Consider the following 27,873-nt stretch of genomic DNA (forward strand, 5'->3'; position numbering starts at 1 on the left):
TGAGTGTAAAATAATTAAAGTATACACATTTTATAAGTCAAATATATTATATATTACTACAAATTTAAAGCGACCAAATTTAATGTTTAGGTAATGAAGTATAATTTGAGTCTTCATTGTTGATTATCATGATATAAATAATGTTTTTATCTTTTTATTTTAACAATATTTTATAATAGTCTGGTAGTTATCTTTTTCTAGTACACACATAGCAAGAAACAAGATACCAGACAAAGAGCATAATTTTCATTGGTGTCCATAAATTATTGTGTTCAAAGAAATGGACTCAAGGAATACAAACTACCAGTGCAAATTGTCCACACGCGGGTTACACTGACGACAAACACGGTGTAAACATTCATGATTTCGGGTTATTAAACGTCAGGCAAAATGAAGATAGAAGAAGTTAAAAGCACAACCAAGACCCAGAGGATAGCAAGTCACAGTCATGTTAAAGGACTGGGACTAGATGATACTGGAAATGCTATCCAAGCAGCTGCCGGACTTGTCGGCCAAGAAAATGCTCGAGAGGTATTCATTTTCACTGTGACCATTCATTTCAAATTCGATTGCAGCAGACTACAGGATGTATGATGATGTATGCAACATTTGCGTTGCACTTTCAATGTTCTGTTGCATTGCAATGCAGTTTTAATTTCAATTTCACCTTCAGCTTCGACTCGAGTCTAAATCTTCCTTCCTTCCTGTGATGTGAGGATAAATGCACTGCGTGTTTGCGCAGAACTCAATCCAATTTTAATTTTGTTTGGTAAAATTTAAGGATAACTTTCCGTATGGCGCCACCACTTTTTCACTCATTTTTACAAAAAGGGATATCTCATTGAGGTAAATTAGATACTATATTAATTCATATCGAATGAAAAAGTGGTGGCGCCATACGGAAACTTTTCCAAATTTAAAGACAGAAATCTTTCCCAAGTAATTAAATTATATATAAAAATAATGAATGAAGAAATGTAGGAAAAGTTTCTGTATAATGCCACCACTTTTTCATTTCATACCTCAACGAGATATCCCTTTTATTTTTTTTAAGTAAAAATTTGTGGAAAAAAAAGTGGTGGCGTGATTCGGAAGGTTATCCGTTTACTGCTGCACGCCTGCAGGTTCAGGAAGTCCATCTGTATTAGTGGATGTCGGACACTTCGTACCTTTGCCACTTCGTACCCTGGACACTTCGTACCTTCGGGACACTTCGTACCGTACCCAAATTGGTCACTTCGTACCGTGGGCGGGGTACGAAGTGACCATCAGATAAGTCACTTCGTACCGTTAGCCGAGTCACTTCGTACCTTCAGTAAAATTCCGCTCTCGTGAGAAGGTACGAAGTGTCTCGTGAGAAGGTACGAAGTGTCTCACGGGAAGGTACGAAGTGTCTCGAGGGAAGGTACGAAGTGTCTCGAGGGAAGGTACGAAGTGTCCAAGGTACGAAGTGTCCAAAGACACTTCGTACCTTCAAAAGGTACGAAGTGTCCAGGGTACGAAGTGGCAAAGGTACGAAGTGTCCTGACACCGTATTAGTTAGAAACAAGTTTAACATTACAATATTAATATTATTTCACTTGGTTGGTGTTATTGTTAAAGGAACACGTTGCCTCGCATCGGTCGAGTTGGTCTTTGAAAAGGGTTTGTAACCGTTTTTTATAAAATGCATATGGGTAGAAAGATGTTGTAAAAGTAGAATACAATGATCCACACAAACATGCCTCGAAATTGCGTGGTTTTCCTTTTACCTCGTCGACTAACACGTCGGCCATTAATGGGGGTCAAAATTTTGACTCCCATAAATGGCCGACCATGTTAGTTCGCACAGTAGAAGGAAAATCACGCAATTTTGAGGCAAACTTGTGTGGATCATTGTATTCTACTTTTAAAACATCTTTTCAACCATATGCATTTTATAAAAAACGGTTACAAACGCTTTTGTTTTGACCAACTCGTCCGATCCAAGGCAACGTGTTCCTTTAAGACAATTTCACTAGGCCTATACGATTTATAACATCGATATTTATATTGGACGGTTCTGGAATTTAATCTTTTTTGAGAGAGCAAGGCAATTTTTTAGTTTTTTATAAATTGTAATATTTTTGTTAACAATTGTTTTTCTTTTCAAAATAGGCGGCTGGTATAGTTGTAGAGCTGATCAAGAGTAAAAAGATGGCTGGTCGTGCCATTCTACTGGCCGGTCCCCCTGGAACAGGAAAGACTGCCCTAGCGTTGGCAGTTGCTCAGGAGCTCGGCAGTAAGGTTCCCTTTTGTCCCATGGTGGGCAGTGAAGTCTTCTCAACAGAGATAAAGAAGACGGAGGTGCTGATGGAAAACTTCAGGAGGGCCATTGGTAAGTGGGAGTCGGGCGTTGGTGATATTTGGTTCAAGTATTAACTTAACCATGCTTTGGAGTATTGTCAAAAGGTTTTTAGAAATGTTAAAAAAGAAATAAGTCTTGATGATTCATTGTTAAATTTCATCAAATGAAGAGACCCCCCCCCCTTCAAAACAAAAAAACAAAAAGTAAAATGTGTCTATCCTTGACAATAAATTAGAGGTAGTTGTCATGGTTGTGTTGTAATTATCCGAGTACCAAGGGAATGACTTCCAGTTGTTTTGGAAATGAAAAGGGAGTGAATCTTTTTATAATCTTTGTGGGCATCAATATTTGTTACTTTTAATGTAAGAGTTACCAAGTTTTTTATTTACCCTTTTGTTGCTTCTTAACTTTCTACCCTTTAGGGCTTCGAATTAAAGAAGTAAAAGAAGTATATGAAGGCGAGGTTACAGAGCTGACCCCATGTGAGACCGAAAACCCTATGGGAGGTAAATAAACTAACCTGTTACCTTTGAAGAGTGCTTTTTATTAGATAAAGTGTAATGTCATGCAATGTCATGCATTATAAAGTGCTAACCTACAAATTGTTTAAGCATTTAGTGCAATTAAAGCAACCACTGGGGTGACTTGGCCGAGTAGTCCAGGGTGTCGGCCTGAAGTTCTGCAATGTACAGAATGGATGACAGATTACAACACTTGTACTGAATCCTTGAGCGAGGCACTTTATCATAATTGTTCTCTCCACCCAGGAGTACAAATGTGACCCGCTACGTGAAAATGAGTCAGATGTTGACTATTTCAAGAATTGAGTTATATGCATGGCTGGAAAGAACACACCAGCAGCAGTAAATTAGTATTTGTTTAAGCTTTGGGGTGTATCGCGTTGCTGAGTTACTCCCGTTTGAAATTAGCCAATACACTATTTTTGTGAAAAATGAATTACAAGTAAAGTGATGTTTTCAACTAACATTTCGCGCAAAAGGATACAAATTAGACATAAGTATGGTCACAAAATTGTTGTATTCATAGCTTTATTGCCTAAAGTAAGTGTTCTAAAGGTTTACCATACAAATAAACATGTAAATGTTGATCTTTTTTTTCATTTTATATTTTCCACATTAAACTGTTCATAGCTTAAAGGCAGTGGACACTATTGGTAATTACTCAAAATAGTTATTGGCATAAAACCTTTCTTGGTGACAAGTAATGGGGAGAGGTTGATGGTATAAAATATTGTGAGAAACGGCTCCCTCTGAAGTGCCATAGTTTTCGAGAAAGAAGTAATTTTCCACGAATTCGATTTCGAGACCTCAAGTTTTAAAATTGAGGTCTCGAAATCAACCATCTAAACGCACACAACTTCGTGTGACAAGGGTTATTGTTCTTTCATTATTATCTCGCAACTTCGATGACCGATTGAGCTCAAATTTTCACATGTTTGTTATTTTATGCATATGTTGAGATACACCAACTGTGAAGGTTAGTCTTTGACAATTACCAATAGTGTCCACTGCCTTTAATGATGCATTGGGCGACATCTGACTCATTTTCACAGAGTGGGTACCAGCGAGAGCTGTACCTGCTGTACCTGCTATGATTGACATCCTACTGGAAAATAGCAATAGAATTTCAATGTACACATGTAGTCATAGTCTAATGGTGTGGTTATTGAGTTGCAAAAATGCTTTGAGGTTCAGGTCTGGAATTACACATCGACCATGGGGGCAATGGCCTCCGTTGCTCCTCGCCTCCGTTGCCCCTAGTCTTGGCCTTGGTGCCCCTTCAAAAGTTTCCCATAGACTGTGAGATTTTCCAATATAAGTGCCTTTTGCAAAAATGGTAATGACCTTGCCCTTTCAAAGATGGAATTCCAGGTCTGGGTTTATGAAAGAAGATTCGATGGTTAAACTGCTCCAGGATGGCGAGTCAAGGGGGGAAAATTGTCTTACAATTCGCTTTTCTGTGTAGGTTATGGTAAGACTGTGAGCCACGTCATCATTGGCCTGAAGACGGCAAAGGGAACCAAACAGTTGAAACTTGATCCATCCATCTATGAGAGCCTTCAGAAAGAGAAAGCAGAAGTTGGTGATGTGATCTACATCGAAGCAAACAGTGGAGCCGTGAAGGTGAGAACAATTGCCTCAGTCAAGTTCTTTCTTTAATACCATGATAGACTTTGAGCAGCAGGTCACTACCCTGGCTGGCCACTAGTTATACAAATTTTAATAGTAGTAAAACACATTTATATAGCGCCGAACCCATTGCAAAAAGCTCCCAGGAGCTTTACAATAAAAATAAGAAAATATTTGACACGAAAAGTAAAATTATGAGAGAGTCAAAAATAAGATCCACAAATGTGATCAATATAAAGCAATAGAGTATAAAGTATACAGATGTATCACAATCAGAGCTGTAAGAAACACAAAAATATAAAAATCCTGTAAAAATTCACTGAAGATGAAGCAGCTAACAAATTAATTTTCTGGGAATCAAAACATGTTAGTACTGGACCACAGTGTTATATGAGTCAGTGAGTCCTACTTGAAGATATAATAGGAGAAAGCGTCTCTTGAGTTAAAGCCCTCACAAATCAACCTTATAATATTGGTATCCTACAGAGGCAAGGAAGGTCGGATACCTACGCGACAGAGTTTGATCTTGAAGCCGAGGAGTACGTCCCGTTACCCAAGGGAGATGTCCATAAGAAGAAAGAGATTATCCAAGATGTAACGTTACATGACCTGGATGTTGCCAATGCAAGACCTCAGGTAAGTGTGTTTTAAAGTAAATTTCTGAAAATTATTTTAGCATGTACTTGATGTATTGCGCGACTCTCCTGAAAACATTGGGCTGTGATTTTCACCTTTTTTTTTTAAACACTTGAGGACTAATATAGCTGAAACTTTGACAGGCAAATTATATTACATACATCTTCATTCACTTTGAGAATGGATTCATGTGATGGCCAAAAACTTGTTCTACAAAAGGAATCAAAAACCCTTTAAAGATCAGTAGGATTTGAAACTTTGCATGGTGGAAATACAATATAGAAAGGTTTGCGGTAACACCGCAACATCTCTAATGAGTTGGGGTGGTTGTGAAAAGAACCGTTGGTTTCAACTCGACCTTTCTAACAGTATGTACTTATTGAAACGTCAAGTTGAAACCAACGGTTCTTTTCAGATCCACCCCAACTCATTAGAGATAGTCATGGTGTTACCGCAAACCTTTCTATACCTTTAAAGATTATTTTAACTCTTTCTGGTTGCGTCCCCCCGATGCATTCCAACATTTCTTCTCCTCCAAACTGAATGTCTTGAATTGTGTCTTTGGTTGCAGGGAGGGCAAGACATCATGTCGATGATGGGTCAGTTAATGAAACCTAAGAAAACTGAGATTACAGACAAGCTGAGGAAGGAGATTAACAAGGTGGTCAACAAGTACATCGATCAGGTACGTGGGTTTGTCTCAATTTTAAAATTTTGGTCAGAATGATCTTTTTTAATCTACTTAATTGGTCTGTTTGTTTTGGCTGTTGTTTTGGTGGGGGTGTTAGGGTGTATTTTTTTGTTTTTTTTGTTGCTTGTTTGCTTGTTTTTCTTTTCAATACAAATATTTAATTGAATAATTTACACATTGTATTTGTTTTCTCACCAGGGTGTTGCTGAGCTTGTTCCTGGAGTCTTATTTATTGATGAGGTTCATATGTTAGACATTGAGACCTTCACGTACCTCCACAGAGCTCTGGAGTCGGCGTTGTCTCCTATTGTCATATTTGCAACAAACAGAGGCAAATGCACCATCAGGTAGGAAGAATTAGAGTAAGATTTTTCTCCTGAAGACGAGCAGAATATACTGTTCGGAACGTTAAGACCAAACCGGCTCTTTTCAGAGCCAACACCCCCTCAAAAGAGATTTATTGCATGCTTGTACCAGCAAGTTGACTATTAAGGGAATCAATGTGATTCCCATTCATAAATACCTTTTTCGGTAAAAAAACATCAACACTTTTTGGTCAAAAAGTAAAATAAATGCGTAAATTACAATTGTTCAATGATTTCTTTCAACACAACACCCCTCCAGCTATGAAATGGTAAGACCCTAGGGTAAACAACTCCATACAAGGGAATGCTGTGCGCGTCGCGCGTATTGCGTGATGTGGCACAACTGTCCCGGCCGTTGCTCTTGATCAATAGGAATGCAGAAACTGTCTTATAAGCCCACGCGCAAGCTCGCGTGTCACGCCCATGTTTTTAACACTTTTTACTGGTCATAAACAAAGGTTTATACACACCCACGTGACGCACTCTCCACCAATAGGAATAGCGAAACTGTCTGAGGTATTTATGAATTAAAGTTTATTCTTATCCTTCACACCATGCAAAGCTTCAAACATCACCTAGAAAGAGTTGTTCATGTTCATTTCAACTGATGCAAAATTCCACGTTCCTTCAGCATACTGAAACATCAATGCTACTTGGCAGGGGGGTCTTGATACTACTTGGTAGTAGCGAGACTCCGTTCCCACACTGTTATTATGAGATCTCAACTCCATTTAGTAGGGCGTCGTGGCAGAGTGGTTAAGAGTATCGAATTCAAGTTCTGGTGGCTAAGTCATCAGAGTTACTGTTCGAACGTTAAGGTTTTTACTAAATTGCTACTTTTTTAACTGCTGTGTATTTTTTAAAAAGCCATATTGCTATTTTTGCTCATGTTTTTTAATCCTGCATTTTAATGTTTTTCTTGACTGTATAGCGCTTTGAAACAGTGTTAAAGCGCTTTATAAATGCATTTAAGTTAAGTTAAGTTAAGTTAAGTTAAGTTTGGGTTGAATCTTGATCAAATCCTAAAATATTTCATTCAACATCTATTATAAGCCTGTATCTTGACCATTACAAACTGTGTGATATATTCCTTTTCAATTCTTTCAGAGGTACCGAGGATGTGATTGCACCTCATGGCATACCCCTGGACTTGCTGGATAGAGTCATGATTATCAAAACATTACCGTACACACAAGAAGAAGTCAAGCAGGTTTGTACTCGAGAAAATACCATGTTCTTAAAGTTAGTGGACACTTGGTAATTACTCAAAATAATTATTAGCGTAAAATATTACTTGGTAACGAGTAATGGGGAGCTGTTGATAGTATAAAACATTATGAGAAACGGCTCCCTCTGAAATATTGTAGTTTCCGAGAAAGAAGTAATTTTCCACGAGTTTGGTTTTGAGACCTCAGAATTAGATTTTGAGATTTTGATGTACATGTACATAACTTCGTGTGACAAGGGTGTCCACTGTCTTAAAAGGGTTTCAGCATTGCATCAGGGATAAAGAATGTTTTTAAATTTTTTATTTTGTTTTCTTACCACCGATGCTTTCCCAGTTTAACAGGCATACTACTCAGGTGGATTTATACTCACGACCTCTAGATTTTTAGAGCAGGTGTATTAACCTCTAGACCACAGTGTGTGGTGGTGTAAGGCCACATCATAATTGTTATAACTCTGCTTCCAGATGAGCTTGGAACAACAAAAAGTATTTTTTGTATCCCTAAATTCGTTGTCTCTCATCTGGTTGTAATAACAGATCAATTAAAATGGAAAGGTTTGCAGTAACACCTTGTACTGACTATCTCTAAATGAACCCAGAACCACCCCCAACTCATTGAGAGATGGTCATTACATCATGTTACCGCAAACCTTTCTTGAAACCAACGGTTCTTTTTAGAACCACCCCAACTCATTGAGAGATGGTCATTACATGGTGTTACCGCAAACCTTTCTTGAAACCAACGGTTCTTTTTAGAACCACCCCAACTCATTGAGAGATGGTCATTACATGGTGTTACCGCAAACCTTTCTTGAAACCAACGGTTCTTTTTAGAAACACCCCATCTCATTTAGAGATAATCATTAATGGTATTACCGCAAACCTTTCCATATCGTATTTCCACCATGCAAAGTTTCAAATTCTACAGATCGATTGATGTTTATTGATTGATTGATTGATTGATTGATTGTTTGACTAATTAATAACAAAATGCTGTAGCAACTCTTTCTAGTTATCTAACTGTATATTTATCAACATGATTCAAAGTTGTCATTTTTATTTTTGAATATATTTTTTGTCTTCAGATTCTTAAGATCAGGGCAACTACAGAAAGCATTCTGATAGAGGACGGGTCTCTTGAGAAACTGGCGGAAATCGGAACAAAGACAACACTGAGGTAGCGTTGATATTTAACCCTGCCCTGACTTAATTTAGTCTGTTACCTTAATAAGAAATAATAGTAATAATAATATTAGCGGCTTCTTATATAACATGCATAGCCGTCACTCAGTGCCGCTCAAGGCGCTTTAACATACATTCATAAATACCTGGGACAGTTTATCCATTCTGATTGGTCGAGAGGGCATCACGTGGGGGGTGTTTAAACGGATGATATAACCACAGTAAAAAGTGTTTAAGCATAGGCGTGACGCGGAAGCTTTTCGCAAGGTGTTATTTTACACGTAACGCATTTAATACGCCGGGATGGCCGGTACTCAATGTAAAACTATTAGCATGCGCGCGAACGCACAACTGTTGAGCGTCAATGCAATAATGCCCATAGTTAAATGGTTAATTTAATGTTTTAAGTTTTTAGAGAGAAAAGGTCATTGCACCATCTAAGCCCAGACTCTTCAATGTGGGATTAAGTCCCAACAACCAATATGACCGGAAGCGTCTGAAACATTTGTATACAGTGAACAAGACTCAGCATCAGGAAACTCGGCATCCATTTTGTTTTAATTGTGAAAGTGAAAGTTTTACTACTCCGTTTCCAAACCTATCTGAATGGTGGACACCCTATTTTTGAATTCTATAATTTTTATCTTGAAAACCCCCTCCCCCCCCTTTATTAAAAGTGTCTTATTCCTAACTTTGTTGCCCCATGTCCAGATTTGCTGCCCAGCTCCTGACCCCATCCAGCATCCTCTCTCACATCAATGGCAAGGACACCATCACCACGGATGAGATTGATGAGATCAGTGGTCTCTTCTATGATGCCAAGTCATCCGCTAAGATACTGGCCGAAGGAGGTGACAAATACATGAAGTGATTCCAGTTGAGATTTCGACATCATTTTGTATTTAAAGATTCATTTTGTAACACTGCGATGTTTGTCATTCTTGTGTAAACCAGGGGCCGATTTCATAAAGACCTAAAATTGATCTTAACTGCAAACCAATCGTAGTTGCTAAGTAAAGTGTGATGTCACTAAACAAATCACTATGGTGATACTGACAATTTGCCTTGCGATAAATTTTATTGCTTTGTGAAATCGGCCTCAGGATATTTTGCCTTTAAATGCCTCTGTCAGAAACGGGAGTAAGACATTTTGAGGTTATTTTCTCTTAACATCTTGTAGGCTTAAAGGCACTGGACACTGTTGATAATTTCTCAAAACAAATTAGCATACAAACTTTCTTGGTTACCAGCAATGGAGAGCTGTTGAAAGTATACAATATTGTTGGACACTGCTCCCTCAGAAGTAACAGTATTTTAGAAAGGTAATTTCTCACTCAATTAATAAAAGACTTTAGGCCTAAAACCTTTTTTGAGGCATCTGAATATGTGCACCCTTTGTGCAACAAGGGTGTTTTTTCTCTTATTATTCTTGTGTTATTTTATGCATATTTTGGGATGAACTGTACACCAATTGAGAATACTGGTCTTTGACAGTTACAAGAGGTTGTCCATTGCCTTTAAAGAGGGCAAGGCCATTCTCATTTTTGTAAAGGGCACTTCTGTTGGGAAAATCTTTTGGGAGAAACTTTTCAAGGAGCACCAAAGCCATTGGCAACAGGCTATGGTGGCCATGGAAAATTACACGTGTCCATTTATTACAGGATTTAAGGAATTTCGAGGCTTCTTTATCTCAAGTTCCTTATCTCGTAAGAATGGTTCTACTTGTGAGTTTTGGGGGCCAAACAAGCTTGAACGTTCACAATGTTTATCAATAGACTGCATTGAACCCCGTTGAAATATTTCTAAGCAACATAAATTGTGTTTTGATAGTGTGTTTAAAATTGAAATATACTATAAATTTCTTGAAACCTAGAATTTAGGGGAATTGGGGATGAAACAAAGGTAAGCAGCGTGTAGTAATTACAACATTTCCAGTCTTTTGGATTATGATGATTGCCCTGTATGTCGCCCTCTTGTGGTTTACTTTGTGGCTAAGCTACTTTAAAAATAATGCCACTTCCCATAACAAGTATTTGTGTGACTTTGGTCAAGTTTGTTTTGAATTATGTTTTGTTTCTTTTCATTAAAAAAAGAATTTTAAGTAATTGAAGTTGAGAGTGTGTCATTTATAAATACTGTCTTTGTTTTTTTTATAATACGTTTTAATGCGACTGTGGGTTACACGTTGCCGAATTCCTAGGGCTAATGATACAAGTTACAACTTCGAATGTAGTACGATCGACAGATGACTCATCATACCTGCACTCTTTTGGCGGTTTTGACTACTACTACTGCCGGGTTATCTTAAGTTGCGTTATACAGTAATAGGTCGTGACTTCTTGGACCAAGACTAACGACTACCTCCCTTATTTGGAGGCATGGGTTCGGGGAGGGTGCTGGAAACTGCAGCGCTGGCTCAGAGTTCTGGCCGTACATGAAATGCAAAGCCTTATTCAATGGACAGGTGGCTGGAATGGTTCCGCTTTATCAGAGGACCAGTAAGCTTGTCATTTTTACTTGCCGCCAGCTGTTTCTCTCGTCCATATCTTAAGGTTTTTGTTGAACTTTGTCATTTACATGCGACTTGTATATTGAACTAGTAAGAAGTGGTTTACATGTAGCAATGGAGAAGCACTAAATTAGCCAGCTTGACTAGTTGGACAGAATTCTGACTGGTCTTTGGGTGTCTTGCATTTGGCCAGCAGACCAATGTTAAAGGGAAGGTACACTATTGGTAATTGTCAAAGACCAGTGTTCTCACTTGGTGTATCTCAACATCAATGCATAAAATAACAAACCTGTAAAATTTTTAGCTCAATTGGTCATCGGAGTTGGGAGAAAATGCTGAAAGAAAAAACACCCTTGTTTGACGAATTTGTGTGCTTTCAGATAGGAATAAAAGACTTCTAGCTAGAAGTCTTTTATTATTTTAGTGAGAAATTGCCTCTTTTTCAAAAACTACATTACTTTAGGGGTAGCCGTTTCCCACAATGTTTTATACTACCAACATGACCAACAGCCCTCCAATGCTCATTACAAAGTCAGTTCTAAGCTAATATTTGTTTTGAGTAATTACCAAACATGTACCTTCCCTTTAAAGCCATTGGACCCTTTCGGTAAACAGTGTTGTCCAAGGCCCACACTTCGTGTATCACAACCTCTATATCAAATAACAAACCTGTGAAAATTTGGGCTTAATAGGTCATCGGAGTCGGGAGAAAATAATGGGAAAACCCACCCTTGTATCCGCGCGTTTCGCCGTGTCATGACATGTGTTTAAAATAAATCCGTAATTCTCGTTAACGAGAATTGATCATGTTTTACTGTTTTCTCAAAAAATAAAGCATTTCATGGACTAATACTTCAAGTGAAGTCTTTCACCATTACCTTCTGTAAACCCTGTAAATTATTTGTAAATCTGTGAATTTTTACAATGGCTTTAAAGGATGTTTAACTCCCTCTGTGCATTGCAATTTTGAAAAAAACAATAAGAAACATTACTTTGGGCCATCACCGAAAGGAAAAATATCACACTTCAAGGTTTTAAGAGAAAATTTATTTGAGAAGTTGAAATTCAGTTCAAAATTCTAGTGATATAAACTACTCTTCAAAACGTTACAATGCTTTAGCCAAGGATAAGTCACAAAATACGAAAATGATTACACGTGAAGTCCAAGACACCAATGCACCACTGTACTTAATCTTTAGTACTTATCTTGTACCTATTTTTACCCTCCTTGTGTAAAGGTTTCACCATGGCTCCTTTTCACAAAGAGCTTTAAAGACACAGGGCCCAATTTCATAGAGCTGCTTAAGCACAAAATTTTGCTTAAGCGAAAAAATCCTTGCGTAGTAAAATCAAATTACCGGCCAAGACTCCACTCAATTTGTATGCTTAGTAAACAACAGCTAAATACCAGTCACAAGTAATGTATATGGCATGAAATTTTGGCCAGTAACGTGTGTAAAATAAGCGAGCAATTTTCGTGCTTAAGCAAATGTTTTACTTAAGCAGCTCTATGAAATTGGCCCCTGGACACTATTGGTAATTGTCAAAGACCAGTATTCTCTCTTGGTGTATCCCAACATATGCATAATGTAACAAACTTGTGAAAATTTGGAATCAATTGGTCATCGGAGGTGCAAGAGAAAAATGTAAGACAAAACACCATTGTTGCACAAATTTGTGTGCATTCAAACATTTGTCAGATGCCTAACTAAAGGCTTAAGGGGCCGATTTCACGTAACATTAAGCATCTGGCGTAAGTTGCGCCATAAACGTTGCGCAAGTGGACTTACGCAGTTGCGTTAAGTTTCGTGAAATCGGCTGCAGCCCTGCAGCCTTACTATTTGAGTGAGAAGTTGTTATGCTAACAACTGTTTTAAGTAGTTTATACCAATAGTGTCCAGTGCCTTTAAGACTTATCTTTACTGCAAATAAATTCAATTAGTATAGCAAAGTGTTGTCTCAATAGCAATCACAATGGTAATACTGACAACTCGTCTTCACGATTAATCTTGGCGCTTCGATAAATCTGCCCCAGAATTGTTCACTTCTCAATTTCATTTTTTACATAGCCATCATTATTGAGGCATTTTCGGTACCACTTTGATACGAACAAGCTAGAAATTACAAATCTATGAATGACTTAAAAGATGAGACCTCGTTAAAGTACACATTAAATGTCACTGAAACTTTACTTATAAGAAAAAAAAAAACACTGACACACTATCTATAAATTTTGACAACTAAAACGAATAACTTAAAAAAAGTAAACCTGAATAAATATATTAATATTTCAATTATACCTATTCACCGAGGTGAAATCATTCGTATGGATAAAAATGATAGGCACACAAGATCATTTTATCAGTTAACTGAGATTCTCAGGAAAGCTACATAAGTATGTAAGGCATTACCCTTACCAAAAAACCCTATAAGAATCTTATAAGAATCTTATAGGAATCTCAGAAGTGACAATTAATCTATAAGAATCTGTATAGGAACCCTATTTAAATCATAGGATTCTACAGGCATTTTGCCTATAGATAGGACTTTTTTGAATTCACATGTGAACCTCCTTTGAGCTGGATACTCCAATTCTATATAGACATTGGGAGATAAAGGAGAGGGCCAACTCTTTCTTTGCTTGGCTATGATTTTACAAGTTGGAGGTACATGTAGGGAACAGTGTTGGTCATTAAGTAATCCGCAGGACCTCAACACCGTTGTTGTATAAGTACTAGGTACCTGTATTCCGTAGGCTCAAGGCCCTCGTGTTCCAAAAATCGTCCTACATGTAGGCTCCAGGGCCACTTCAAAGCACCTTTAAGCGCTTATTTTATGAAAAATGTATAACAGGCCTGATACTTCACGGAGGCAACGGAGGCGATTGCCTCCGTTGCCCCCCTGGTCACTGCCTTGGTGCCCGTGAAAAGTTCAAGTAGAAATTTACAAATTCCTCATAGGGTGCCCTTTACCAAAGCTCAACAGTTTGAGCATTGCTTTTGTGGACAAAACCAATGGGATACTTTGGGACGCTAGGTGGCAGCAGACTTACCAGGAAAATTTCCATTGTTTACGTAGTTCTGAGCGTGCGCACATGACCGACAACAATGGGTTTTACCTGGTAAGTCTGCTACCACTAAGCGTTCCAAAAGTCTCCCATTGAGAAATCGCAAAAAAAAAAGAAAAAAATGGAGATAGAGATATCAGGTTTAGTACAAACGTGTGCGCGAGTACTTCCTTTATTGTATTAGCAGACTTCCATTTTCTTTTAGTCCCCAATTTTGTTTGATTTGTTTTACTAGGTCCTAAATACACAGTGCCTACTGCGCCTATGGGATGATCCAGCCCCAGGTATGGATAAAACCACAAAAAAAGTTTGTATATACTCAGCACCTTGAGTACCTTGTTTGGTAGATACGTGCGCTATATAAGACTTTGATACTATTATTTTTGTGTGCTGCACCATAACATGGAGCCACCATAGGATTCATAGAAGTTATTAAAATTTCACTTGTGCCATATTCGTTTTCAGAAGATCTTATACGGACGAAATAATTAATTAGAAGATGAGGACATAAATCTCATCTTAAATAATTCCTGACGTATTCCTCAAAAAAACCCAACATTATTGCATGTTGGCCATTTCTTAAAATCTCTGCAGTAGTATTGACAATTTTAAACTGCATTTTTATATTTGTTTGATATAATATAATGAGGAAAAAAAGAGAGCAAGTATTCCTGTTGAGAAATATTGCCATCAACAAATGCTGTTCTTTCTTCGTCGTAAATTTACAAAGGGAAAACACATCAATACAACATTCTGTCATTCCAAAGAATTTTGGAGTTTAAGATTTGAGTGAAATAACTTAAATATCAACCAGTAGTATCAATCTACCTAGTAGGTAGTACCATGGAGGAAGGAATAGAAGGAGCTCGATTGAAGGGACATCAAAAGTCGAACCTGCGGTACCGCGGTCGTTTAACAACACCTCGTAATCACCGACATACCTTATACAGACAATGGGCGAACTGGCGTATGTGAGTTTGCGCACTTGGTTCTTCACTCAACCATGGTGTCGTATGTGTCTCCTATCTTTTTCCACTGGTTAGACGGGGGCATTGTCAGGGTATTCTTTTGTTACTCTGCGGTTTTGCGGGTCGTTCGAGCTCCTTCTATTCCTTCCTCCATGGTAGGACATGACATTTTGGAAGACAGAAGTGAACACAGATACAAAGTGCTGCTTAAAGGCACTGGACACCTTTAGTAATGAGTAAAGACTAGTCTTCTAACTTGGTGTGTCCCAACATTATGCATAAAGTAACAAATCTGTGAAAATTTAAAGGAACACGTTGCCTTGGATCGGACGAGTTGGTCTATAAAAAGCGTTTGTAACCGTTTGTTATGAAATGCATGGTTGGAAAGATGTTTTAAAAGTAGAATACAATGATCTACACAAATATGCCTCGAAACTGCATGGTTTTCCTTTGCGAACTAACACGGTCGGCCATTTATGGGAGTCAAAAATTTGACTCCCATAAATGGCCGACCGTGTTAGTCGACTAGGTAAAAGGAAAACCGTGCTATTTCGAGGCATGTTTGTCTGGATCATTGTATTCTACTTTTACAACATCTTTCTAACCATATGCATTTTATAACAAACGGTTAATAACGCTTTTCAAAGACCAACTCGACCGATCCAAGGCAATGTGTTCCTTTAAGCTCAATTGGTCATCGAAGTTGCAAGAAAATAACGAAGGAAATCAACACCCTTGTTGCACAATGTGTGTGGTTTCAGAAAGATGCTCCAGGCCTGCTCATTACCAAGTAAGTTGTTATGGTAATTTGCATATTTTGAGTCATTACCAAACAAGTCCAGTGCCTTTAACTGAGTGCCTTGAAACTGACACCGCCTCTGAGGCCTCAGGTCTTAGCCGCCTTGGTGCCCACTTCAAAGTTACCCATAGACTTTGAAGATTTTCCGGTGGAAGTGCAAAATGAAAATGGCCTTTCGGTGCCCTCTCGAAGATGACATTCCGTGTTTGTGAACATATCCCAGTGTTCAAACACCTGCGAGACTTACAGTCTATTGTTGTACAAGAATTATCAAGCAGGTTTCTAAAGATGATTAGTTGCCATGAGGTTACTTACTCCATGCAAGAACCATGGAGTTTTGCCCTTCTAAAAACAACCGGGACTAGTCCCGAAGTGATCATCAGTGAAGAAACATCACTGGACATGGTTCCAAACAAAGGCTGGGGGGGCTACAGTTACATCACTGTATCTGATTGAGGTCAACGGTACCAGTTGAAACCAAGTGCCTCATTGAGGACTTAGCTAAGTTGCCTTTAGTAAATGGTGCCACAAACTGCCTGAATTTAGACGGAAAGGCAAATGTCTTCGACGTTAATAAAGTAGACTCCACTATTAGCCGATCGCTTAAAAAATCTGATCATATGACCCAAGGTTTCCAATTGCACTTTGTTCAGCAGCAGCTCCATTGTCATTCCCAGCTTGACTCTTACTGGCTGCATTGATAGGATTGCCATCTAACAAATTATTCAGAGTCAATGGAATGTGAGATTCGGTGTGGAAAGAAGATTTGGGTTGCAAGACAGCGCTCGAAGCTGTGACGGAGGTGGCGCTGGACGGTGGTGCTGCACAAAGATTGCCGGAGGGTGGGCCGCCGAGCATACCAATCGCGGCTAGTGGTACTGTGCCTCCGGACATACTCAAGGAGGAGTTAGGAAATGCTGATTGCTGTGAAAGTAGTCTGTGATTTGAGGGCGTAACTGAATTAAGTCGACCTGAGGAGGAGATAATGGAAGCTGTGGTGGGTATATGGTGAGCACCCACTGAGCTCTGCAGGGGTGTGGAACTGCCGAAAAGGGGTAAGTTTCTTGGTGGTAGGGCAGAGACCATCGGTGACATAGTTTGCATACCTGCCGTGTCCTGGGTGTTTTCCCCTAACGCTAAGCTGTTTAGTGACTGTAGACTCTGTGGATAGCCTGAATGATGAGTTGGGTTCATGGAATTTCCGGACGAGGAGGAGGTGAAGTTCAGCTTCGGCAGAAAGTTTTCACTACTAATACTGCTCGCCAACGAAGCAGTGATGTCGTTCTTGTCTAACAGCTCTTGCATGTTCATTTGATTGGTATCTACAATGTCAAGTTTTGCCGATGAGGGGTTGCTGCTTCCACAAACTGACCCTGTAGAGGCAGACGGCAGATTGCATGCATCCATACTACTAATCCCACTTTGATTCCCACCCGGGGCACCGGTCGTAGCATTGGCCCATGGCTTTCCCAGTGTGTTAGCACCGCCACCGTCTCCTCCTGATGTACCTAATGAAGTGAACTGGCCAAACGGAGCCAGCCCCTGCAGCCCCTTGCCCTGAGATCCTCCACCCGGGCCTCTCACAGCCAAAATTCTACCATCTGTTGTCCGTAGATACAAGCCTTTCTGTGTCTTGATAAAAGTGACTGTCTGACCGGCTTTGATGACTGGACCCGATGATTGAGTGTTGACACCAGGGAGAACAATGTCTGCAATTCAATTAAGAAAACAAGAAAACTTCAAATGAAAGGTTTAAAAGCTTTGTATGATGGTTGCTGAATAAACCATTCTATCACTACATTGTACACTTGTGATAGACAGCGAGTTAAAGATAAATAAAATGGTGTATTAAAAAACTTTCCTGACAGCACAAAGGCTGAATTACAATTTTAATTTTACATTTAACAACATAGCAAATTGAAATAAAATAAGGGGTGGAATAAGCCAACTAATCATTGAACAAGAAAAAAAGTTGCAATCAACAAAACTAACAAAATGTCAATAAAATCCTGGCAACAATTTGATAAGCAGACCATTGTGTGTACTTGTTTTAAAAACATTTATGTGACTACAATGAAATTTAATGGAGCTGTTCTGGGGTTGATTTCACAAAGAGTTAGGACTTGTCCTAAGAGATATCATAAACGTAGAGCTAGCTAGTCCTAAGTTAGGACGAGTAACTCGTCCTAACTCGAGATAAGACTAGTCCTAACTCTTTGTGAAATCCACCCCTGGTCACCTAAATACTTTGCTCCATCGAGAAAAATCGAAGAAAGCAAATTGTCAGCTTCAATAAAATACTAGCCCCTATTTGTGATAACACTAACGAGACATCCAGGTGGCCTGGAACAAGCTTACCAGTAGTTGCTACAATTCTCTGCATTGTGACGCCAGCTTGCTGTAGATCTGCTAGACGTTGATTGGTTCCTGAATTAAAGCCCGGATGAAATCTAGGCACCGGAGTGGACTGGACTGGTGGTATAGTGACAGTCGGCCGAGGGTTGTAGAATTGACCGGGCATCCTGAGGAAAGATTGACAACCCAACAAAACTTTGCAATTAAAATGGTGTGTATGGATTTTCCTTTTCAAGGTATGAATTTAAAGGTGTTCTTAAAGGTTAAAATATTCCTTGTAGATTAATAATAGTAATAAAAGTAATACTCAATCAAGCATAAAACAATATATGAAACAAATATATACAAACTTAATTAGTATAATAAAATTTAAAAAGTACAAGTACTGCCTATATTATAAAGCATCAATTGTAAATTATAAAACTCAACATAAAAAGCTAACAAGGCAAAGAGAAAAACAAGGCCTAATAAAATACTGAGCAAAACACAATGGAAATGGAAATTTAACTCGGTAGCAACAGAACAAAAGATTGGCTGCCTAGGAAAAAGACAAAAGTGAAATAAAACACTATCCTCAAAGAGGTTTGTCTGATGACAAGCAAGGAAGCAAAACAAACATATTTTGCATTGAGGAATTAATCTCTAAACATGTTGGTTCAATCATTAGTTTGTTGTATACTGGGTTTCAGGCTGGGTACCTTGTTTATTAGGACATAAAAAGTTTGCCTTAAGTTAGGTTTTCTCGGTCAAATTCGGCAAAGTAGCAGTCAATTTCATTTTCATGCTATCAAATTCAGAATTCGGCCATTCAATTTCGTTTTGAGTCGAGACAAATTCCTTTAGCACTCTGTTCAATTTAGCGTATCGTCATTCTTTTTCATGACACACATGCCTCAAGAAGCATCTGCAAATTTGACTGCTGCTTTGATGAATTGCTAGAGCAACATTACATTTGACTAGTCATAAAACGAAACTGAATGAACCTTTTCCGTAGCATTCGATTTAACATGATATAGAATAGCTTGATGGTTAAATTGGCTGCTCATTTTTCGAAATTGACCGAGACCTATAGTAAAGGGCACCTCTGCGATGAAAACTTTAAGGGGCATGGAGGCAATCACAAAGGGGCATGGAGAGCATTAGCTTTGTTGCGTTGCCCCAATGAGGTACCAGGGCCCAATTTCATAGCGCTGCTTAAAGGTAAGCACATTTTCGTGCTTACTGTAGCAGAATAATTTGCTAAGGTGCAAGCCTACTTCACAGGTAAGCAGAAAAAATTGGGCGGCGTGTTTACCGTGAGTTTGCATTGTGACGTCGTTTATTTTCGTGCAGTAAGCACCTGAAGCTTAGTATGCCTTTTTGTGTGCTTACATGTATGGTTAGCAGCGCTATGAAATAGCAAATTGCACAGTAAGCACAAAACCGGCCGCTAAGCAGCGCTATGAAATTGGGGCCAGACCTTGGGTGTTGATGTCTCCACGTACTGCTTGAATCATTACTTTTTTGTTTTAAATTTAATCAAAATTTGCTGGCCTTTAATTAGCAAACAAAACACAACAAAGCAAGTAGTTACTATTTGCAGGTTTTACTGATAAATTTAAAAGTATCTAAGACGATTCCCAACGTGACAGAATTAGCGTTACATGATCACCCTTATTAAATTGCACCCCTTTGATAATGAACTCACCCAAATGGTGGCTTCATGTAATTGCCTGTTTGGACTGGTGGATTGCCATTCTTAGGGTAGAAAGCTGTGTATGAGGGTCGAGAGTAAGACACCCTGAGCCTTTTCTCTTCCTCATAGCCTCTCTTAGCTTGGCGTTTCTCAGCTCTGGTGAGCCTCCTATCCTTGCGGTCCCACAGCAGAGATTCAGTGACGAACGGAGCCTGAGAAAAGATACACGGTTTTTTTATTTTATTATTATTTATTTTTTGTTTATTCGATATCCAACAGTGGATAACCGCCATTTACAGTAATGTAAAAAATAACAGATGTACAAATTTATATATAAGTTGAAAATTACAATTACAAAATAATTGGTAAAATCATTATTAATATATAAAAATAAATAAACCAAAACCCACCCATTTGTTTAATATTACTGCTTTTTATACATAAAGACAATTGTTCATGGCGTTTCGTTTCAAGAGTCTTGCTGCAGGCATGAAAAAAGCAGGACAATTTAATTGAGAGATTCAAAGCAGGACAATTTAATTGAAAAAAAACCTGAGAAAAAGAACACACTTGTTTGATGTTATTGCTTTTAAACATGAAAAACAATAGTTTGTGGCTTCTCATTTGAAGTCCAGCAGAGTCGTTCCACAGGCATGCTATTTGGTTCATGAAAAAAAGTAGGACAATTTTGTTGAGTACAAGGTCTACCCTACATACTTATGGTGCAAGGTTTAAAAGAGTTTTGGGGTCACAATTTAAATTACAATTTCACACAGAAAAGGCAAGGGATGTATGAAGGGGAAGGAGACAGGGGAAGGGGTAAGGGGAAGGGACTGGTTTGATCACAAGAGGTTGGTAACATAAAATGGAGACAAATGAATATATTGCAAAGTATTTCATCAAAAGCCAATAGTTTTGATCCGAGCAGAGTGTGGATCAAAACTATTTGCTTTTGATGAAATACTTTGCAATATATTTATTTGTCTCCATTTTATGTTACCAACCTCTGTCACGCAATTAACCATTTTTCACATTTATAGGTCCTTTTGGCAAGTAAGCAGTTTGCAAAAGCTAATTCTATTTTCTAAAAGTAATTAGTTACTGAATAAGACAAATTAATAGAAGGGGATCCTGTGGGGAAAAGGAGAAAACAAAGACAAAAAATTATTAGTCATTTCCTTCTTCGGTGTTCAGACCATGAGGCGGGGTTGAATGGTGATGCGGCACATTTATCCAAAGTTTCTCCCTACTGGGTAGATTTACAAGATAACCTATTGAAACTTAAAAACGTGTGGGAAAAGGAGAAAGCAAAGACAAAAACTTTTTTTGTCATTTCCTTCTTCGATGTTCAGACGATGAGGCGGGGTTGAATGGTGTTGTGGCACCAAATCCAAAGTTTCTCCCTACTGGGTAAACTTACATAATAACCTGTTTAAACTTAAAAATGTGTGGAGAAAAGGAGAATACAAAGACAAAAAGTTATTAGTCATTTCCTTCATCGGTGTTCAGACCATGAGGCAGGGTTGAATGGTGTTTTTTTTTTGTTTTTTTGTTTTTTTTTACACAAGGAGAAAATGTGTTCAACAGCCCAACAGACATTGGCATGCTCAATGAACAGAATGAAATTTGAATCAGACTAAAGAATCTTAAAAGAACTCTGATGGGCTAATCAAATGGTGTTGTGGCACCTTATCCAAAATTTACTGGGTAGATTTACAAAACAACCTGCTGAAACTTAGAAACGTACCTTGCTGAGAAAATTACTGAAGTTGTTGCAAATATTGGACAGCATGGGGTCAGTGAACTTTTCTGATAGATTACTGAAGTCCTCGTAGGGCATGTCATCTGCGTCTGCATCAAACTCAAGGAGCGTCTCTACCTCTTTCTTGGTGAGATTCATTTGTGGATTGAGCTCATCAACGACGCGGTCTGCAAAATTATAAGGGTTAAAATTTCAGTGTTTTTTTTCCCCTTGTTTTTCAGAACAATGGTTTAACCTCAGAAAAATCTTCACTGATAAGTCATATCACAATTTAATTGCGTCCTTAAAAGGTCTGCATTTTTGTATGACACAAAACACAAACATCCACAGATTGACAATAAACTTACACGGCTTACAGTTAACGATAGTAGAAAGCTTCCCTTAAAATATTAATTACTAAGGTGCTGTAGTTTTTGAGAAATGAGTAAAATAATATCACACAAAAAAAGTTGTTTTTGTCTCAGGAGACAATTTTTTTTAAGCACGTACAATGCAACATGACTCTCCTGAAAACGTTGCTCTGTGTTTTGCCACTTTTTTTGTCAAAAACTTTACAACTAATGAAGTCGAGATAAATACATCTTTATTTGCATTGAGTAGAGATTCATGTCATGTTTATTAAAGGCAGTGTACACTATTGGTAATTACTCAAAATATTTATCAGCATAAAACCTCTCTTAAGATTAGTAATGTGGAGAGGTTGAAAGTATAAAACATTGTGAGAAAAGGCTCCCTCTGAATTGACGTAGATTTCGAGAAAAAGGTAATTTTCCATGAATTTGATTTCAATACCTCATGTTTACAATTTGTGGTCTCCAAATCAAGCATCTGAAAGCACACAACTTCTTGTAACAAGGGTGTTTTTTCTTTCATTATTATCTTGCAACTTCGACGACCAATTGAGCTCAAATTGTCACAGGTTTGTTATTTTATGCATATGTTGAGATACACCGAGTAAGAAGACTGGTTACAGACAACTACTATTAGTGTCCATTGTCTTAAAATCTTTAGTAAGACCTCCCTCACAACTCACCAGACATTCCCTTCTTTGAGATCTGTCGATCATAAATCTTCTTCTCTAGTGTGTTATCAGTCACCATCCGATACACGTGGCATTTCTTCTTCTGACCGTAACGGTAGACGCGACACACAGCCTGAGCATCGTGGCATGGATTCCATGAAGCATCCATAACGATCACTCGGTTAGCACCAATCAGGTTTATTCCCAGACACCCAGCCCTTTAAATAAACAACAGGAAAAGAGAAAGAATGTACATCGTGTATGTTTAATGTACAACTCATAAATCGACAGTTGCACCATAAACTGACGTACATATCAGAAACACTTTTTTGGCAAAGCGGTTTTTGTACAAATTATTTATAATCTCATAACTGTTTTTATTAAATTTGTTTTCCTCTTATTAGTATTATTATTATTTATTCAGCCATTTCAACAATACATGACAAAACAAAAATACTTCCAGATGGGCTAGGAGAGACAAAAGCAAAATAATTACTGTGGACCATAGACCTGCCTCCCCACATCTGGTTGTAATACAAGTAATAAAATGAGTAGTAAAATATGTATAAAACAATTTATGTACAAAAAGGTATGAAAGTTAAGTATAAAAAAAACATGTCTATAGATGTACATCAAAAGTTGGCAACTAAGACAAAAAATAATATAAAGCATGGACTATGTGGGAGTAAAACCAGTTTTAGGAGTGTAAAATTTGAGAAAGTTTGCACAGTGTAAAAAACAAAATAACAACAAACAAAAGCAGAAAAAATTCTAAACACTTAAATGATATAGAAGATAATCCAAGTAGAATGCAAATTAAATTGAAGTGACCAAATCTATAATGAAAAAAAAAAAAAAAAATGAAAAAAATTATAATAATGAAAACTCATAAAGCGCATAAACTCATAAAGCGCATAAATCCACAAAAGTACTCATTGCACCATCACAAAGAGTAACATGTATACGTGTAATCATTAAAATGGAAATTAAGGTCTAAGCTTACAAAATCAGGAGTGAAACACATGAAGGAAATCAGTAGGTCAGTATCCCAACTAAGGACAATATTCCAATTTAGGTCAGTAACCCAACTAGGGTCACTAGCCCAACTTACGACAATATTCCAATTTAGGTCAGTAACCCAACTAGGGTCACTAGCCCAACTTAGGACAATATTCCAATTGAGGTCAGTAACCCAACTAGGGTCACTAGCCCAACTTAGGACAATATTCCAATTGAGGTCAGTAACCCAATTAAAGGAACCATTGCCTTGGATCGGTCGAGTTGGTCTTTGAAAAGCGTTTGTAACCGTTTTTTATAAAATGCAGTTGGGTAGAAAGATGTTGTAAAAGTAGAATACAATGATCCACACAAACATACCTCGAAATTGCATGGTTTTCCTTTTACCTCATCGACTAACGCGGTCGGTCATTTTTTACTCCCATAAATGGCCGACCGTGTTAGTTCGCACAGTAAAAGGAAAACCACGCAATTTCGAGGCAAACTTGTGTGGATCATTGTATTCTACTTTTACAACATCTTTCCAACCATATGCATTTTATAAAAAAGGGTTGCAAACGCTTTTTATAGACCAACTCGTCCGATCCAAGGCAACGTGTTCCTTTAAGGTCACTAGCCCAACTAAGAATGATGTTTACCTTGTAGAGAGTAGGAAGAGCCAGACAGCCTTGTTATCTTTAGCATTGAATTGATTAATCATGCGTTCTCTGTCAGCGGCTGGTGTACTGCCATCAAGACCTGTATCGAATCCAACAAAGTCAACACCAAAATCAACTACTGCAACCAAGATAACAGCTGTGATAACAATAATAATTGTATCTAATTTTTCTTTTCTTTTTTTAACGGAACAAACCCCATATCCTGGGGAAGGAATACAACAATAACAAAATTAAAACTTATAGTACAACAAAGAAGGAGAGGTAAGGAAGAACAAATAATAAGTTATGTTTTGGTTTCCTTTAACCTAAAAGCAGAGAATATGTACTTCGCAACACAACTCATAATGGTTTTTATCCTGAGCAGTCTTTAGGAAAATAAATTTATCATTCTCAGATAAGATACTAAAACTGTGTATGGTATCATACAATTTCTTTCTTAAAACAGTAAACATTGGGGGGGGGGGGAACAAATGAAATGAAATGAATTTGCATTTCAACATCCTCCAAGCAGTGAATACATAATACACGATCCTTAAAGAAACGTTACAAAATTGGTCAGAAACAAAAATCGTGAAGATCACAGATTCACATAAAACTTACACGGTCTAATGATGATGATAGCTGAAAACATCCCTTGAAATATTTGTCTGGAATGTCATATTTGATGAAAAATAAATAATCTAACTTCACGTTTGGAGTTTATCGCTCAGTGAGCGTTTTATTATTTGTTATTTTGACATCGATGCAATGCAAAATCTGTAATCGGTTTTTCACTATTCTCTTGTGACCCAGATGGCCGATCTATCTCAAACTTAAACAGGTTTGTCAGTTTATGTATATCATTTCATTTCAATACATTTATTTCAATGTTGCCATAAAGTTACATTTGTGTACATCATTAAAGTTAATATACATGGTAATGAATAAATAATGGCAAACCACAGATGAAGTAAAGACAATAACAATTTACACCGAAGTTGAGTAGATAATGACAAACAGGACAACATCTAGGCATAGGGTGAAGCAAAGCTTTTGTTCCCGTACCTACGGACAGACAAAAGACGAACAAAACAAACAAATACACCAACAGACTACCACAACACTGACTTACATACAAAACATGTACATGTATGGGTACAAAGACAAACATCATCCGGAAAATATATCATAACTTTAACTAAGAATTAAGGACTGCTTTTAATTTTTTTGCAAATTTTGACAAAGTAAGTGCAGATTTAAGTGAATCACTGAGACTATTCCAATATGTAGTACCACGTTGGACAAGACTATTTCTAAATAAAGATGTTCTGTTGAAATGGACATAAAGATTTTTCTTACGAGTACTTCGAGTATCATACGAATGAATATTTGAAGTTAAGGTAAAGAAAGAGTTAAAACAAGAAGGTAATGCATTATGGTTGTATTTATACATAAACTTACCTAAGTTAAGGCGATAAAGATCATTTAATTTTAGAAGTTTAAATTGTTCAAAAAGTGGAGCTGAATGATCACGATAACCAGCATTAGAAATGATTCGAACAGCCCGCTTTTGTAAAGTAAATAGTTTGTTACACTGAGTTGAAGAACACCCCCAAATGAGAATGCAATAGTTTAAATACGGCAGAACAAAAGAATTATAGATGGTCAATAAGATATTACTAGGTAGGAAAAACTTTAAGCGATTCATTATACCTATATGTTTAGATATTTTAATTGATACATCTTCATGATATGATTTTTCCAAGTTAAATGTTCATCAATATATATACACCTAAGAATTTCGTGACTTTCAGTTGATTCAAGTTGATACCATTTAGAACTAAGGGAATAGATTGAGTGTATTTATATTGATTTGCACAAAATATAACATAGTTAGATTTTAGTACATTAATACATAACTTATTTGCTAAAAGCCAAGTACTTATTTTATAAAGTTCCAAGTTAAGGTTCTGAATTGCGGCATCTACATTATTATGACTGTACAATAAACTTGTGTCATCTGCAAATAAGCAAAATGAAATAATATCAGAGGAGTTACAGATGTCATTGATGTAAATAATAAAAAGCAAGGGACCTAACACGGAACCTTGTGGAACACCACAAAAAATAGGTTGATCAATAGAATTGACGGCATTATATGAAACATATTGTTTTCTATTTGATAAGTAACTCTTGAACAGGTCCAAGGCTATTCCACGGATACCGTAATAATGATGGATTACATAAAGTGCTTACACTGCCAGCAACCGTTTTGTTAGCAAAAACCAACTCTGTAACGTTCCTTTAACTTCTACACCAGTATATCTCCCAACCTCAACTTGTAATTACAATGTCAATGTGCTGAGCAGTGACGATATTGAGGATTGTACAAGATAATAATAACAAAAACAAAGACTTGTAATATGCACATATCTACCCTGCTACATGTAGGTGTTTAAGATGCAGTAAAACCAACGACAGAACAAGAAAGAAAAAAACAGACACAACCACATTTGTCCTTAAAAACCTGTGACTATAAAGATAAAATTTGGGAAGAGATTTTAATTTTGTGGTACAAAGACAAGATTCCAGACGCGTAGCACAGCTGAAGAAAAAGACCCATCACCCCAGGAGTGATGTACATGTATGTGTTTCTACTGAAATGTTTTTAATTTATGAGACTAGTATATGAAATTAAATCAGGATATCATGTTGGTGAGCTGATTCCTCACATGGTTTCCACCCGCATCTTAAAACTTAAAATTTCTTCTTATTTTCTATATGCATCCTGTTGTTGGCGTTAATTGTGATTCTGGGCGTGTATTCAATAAATAAATGAGACTAACACTTTGCAACAGGCATGCAACTGTAACTTCACCAAAATGGTTTTATACAGTGTTTTTTAAGTTTGAATGGCACAAAATGAGAACATAAAAAGAGGAATTCAGCAGACCCAAGGAAAAGTTGCATACATGTTACAATGAACAAAATATAAAAACATGGACAAATAAAACATGTAAAATGAGAAAAAGCTACGGTTTTCTACTCACGGAAGTATGTTTTATTCCGAGCCCACTTGCCATCAAAGTCTGCTGGAGGATCAGCGAGTGGAGGCATGGGTCTATCCGCAAGGAACTTCTCGATCAAGGACAAGGTACTAAGGCTTTGGCTGAAGACTAGGAGTCTATCTCCAATATTGATTGAGGCTTCTAAGATCTCGAAGAGAAGGACCATCTTGCCTCCGTTGTGTAACTTACTGGGCTGGTAATTCTTCATAATGTCTCTCGCCTGAAGAGAACAAGAATTTGAGAAAATCTTAACGAAGATTAACCTTTTGTTCATGACACGTTGGAAAATGTCAAATTTAATTTTGTGATGTACTTATTTTCCATCCAATAGATAGAGTCCTCATGTGTGTGGGGAAGCAGTTACAAAACTCTAACCTCACATTAAAGGCACCAGACACTATTGGTAATTGTCAAAG

General features: G+C 37.5%; 2 protein-coding genes across 2 annotated transcripts in view; one reads left to right on the forward strand and one right to left on the reverse strand.

Moving 5' to 3' along the window:
- Nucleotides 1–303: 303 nt before the first annotated feature.
- LOC139954179 (ruvB-like 1) lies at nucleotides 304–10,677 on the forward strand. The gene is made up of 10 exons (XM_071953879.1): nucleotides 304–531; nucleotides 2,137–2,356; nucleotides 2,749–2,832; nucleotides 4,313–4,470; nucleotides 4,963–5,112; nucleotides 5,684–5,797; nucleotides 6,002–6,150; nucleotides 7,276–7,378; nucleotides 8,482–8,573; nucleotides 9,290–10,677. The coding sequence occupies exons 1-10, from the start codon at nucleotides 391–393 to the stop codon at nucleotides 9,447–9,449; spliced, it is 1,371 nt and encodes a 456-aa protein (XP_071809980.1). The 5' UTR covers nucleotides 304–390; the 3' UTR covers nucleotides 9,450–10,677.
- A 5,106-nt stretch (nucleotides 10,678–15,783) lies between these two features.
- Nucleotides 15,784–27,873, reverse strand: part of LOC139933753 (helicase ARIP4-like) — a 28,558-nt gene continuing 16,468 nt past the window's right edge. Inside the window, exons 15-21 of the mRNA XM_071927943.1 lie at nucleotides 27,440–27,677; nucleotides 24,390–24,489; nucleotides 22,747–22,952; nucleotides 21,699–21,880; nucleotides 19,964–20,163; nucleotides 18,280–18,443; nucleotides 15,784–17,630 (exon numbers count right to left, since the gene is read on the reverse strand). Of these exons, the coding sequence (XP_071784044.1) occupies nucleotides 16,525–17,630; nucleotides 18,280–18,443; nucleotides 19,964–20,163; nucleotides 21,699–21,880; nucleotides 22,747–22,952; nucleotides 24,390–24,489; nucleotides 27,440–27,677 (2,196 nt within the window). The 3' untranslated portion in view covers nucleotides 15,784–16,524. The remainder of the gene's footprint in view (nucleotides 17,631–18,279; nucleotides 18,444–19,963; nucleotides 20,164–21,698; nucleotides 21,881–22,746; nucleotides 22,953–24,389; nucleotides 24,490–27,439; nucleotides 27,678–27,873) is intronic.

This window comes from Asterias amurensis, chromosome 2, assembly GCF_032118995.1.
Source record: "Asterias amurensis chromosome 2, ASM3211899v1".
Taxonomy (NCBI): domain Eukaryota; kingdom Metazoa; phylum Echinodermata; class Asteroidea; order Forcipulatida; family Asteriidae; genus Asterias; species Asterias amurensis.

What these genes read in the sequence shown, in the direction of transcription:
- LOC139954179 (XM_071953879.1), top strand. Translation starts at nt 391, where the DNA reads ATGAAGATAGAAGAAGTTAAAAGCACAACCAAGACCCAGAGGATAGCA. An exon ending in AAACTTCAGGAGGGCCATTG is followed by an intron (nt 2,357 to 2,748) that starts GTAAGTGGGAGT and finishes TCTACCCTTTAG; the next exon opens with GGCTTCGAATTAAAGAAGTA. An exon ending in CAAACAGTGGAGCCGTGAAG is followed by an intron (nt 4,471 to 4,962) that starts GTGAGAACAATT and finishes GGTATCCTACAG; the next exon opens with AGGCAAGGAAGGTCGGATAC.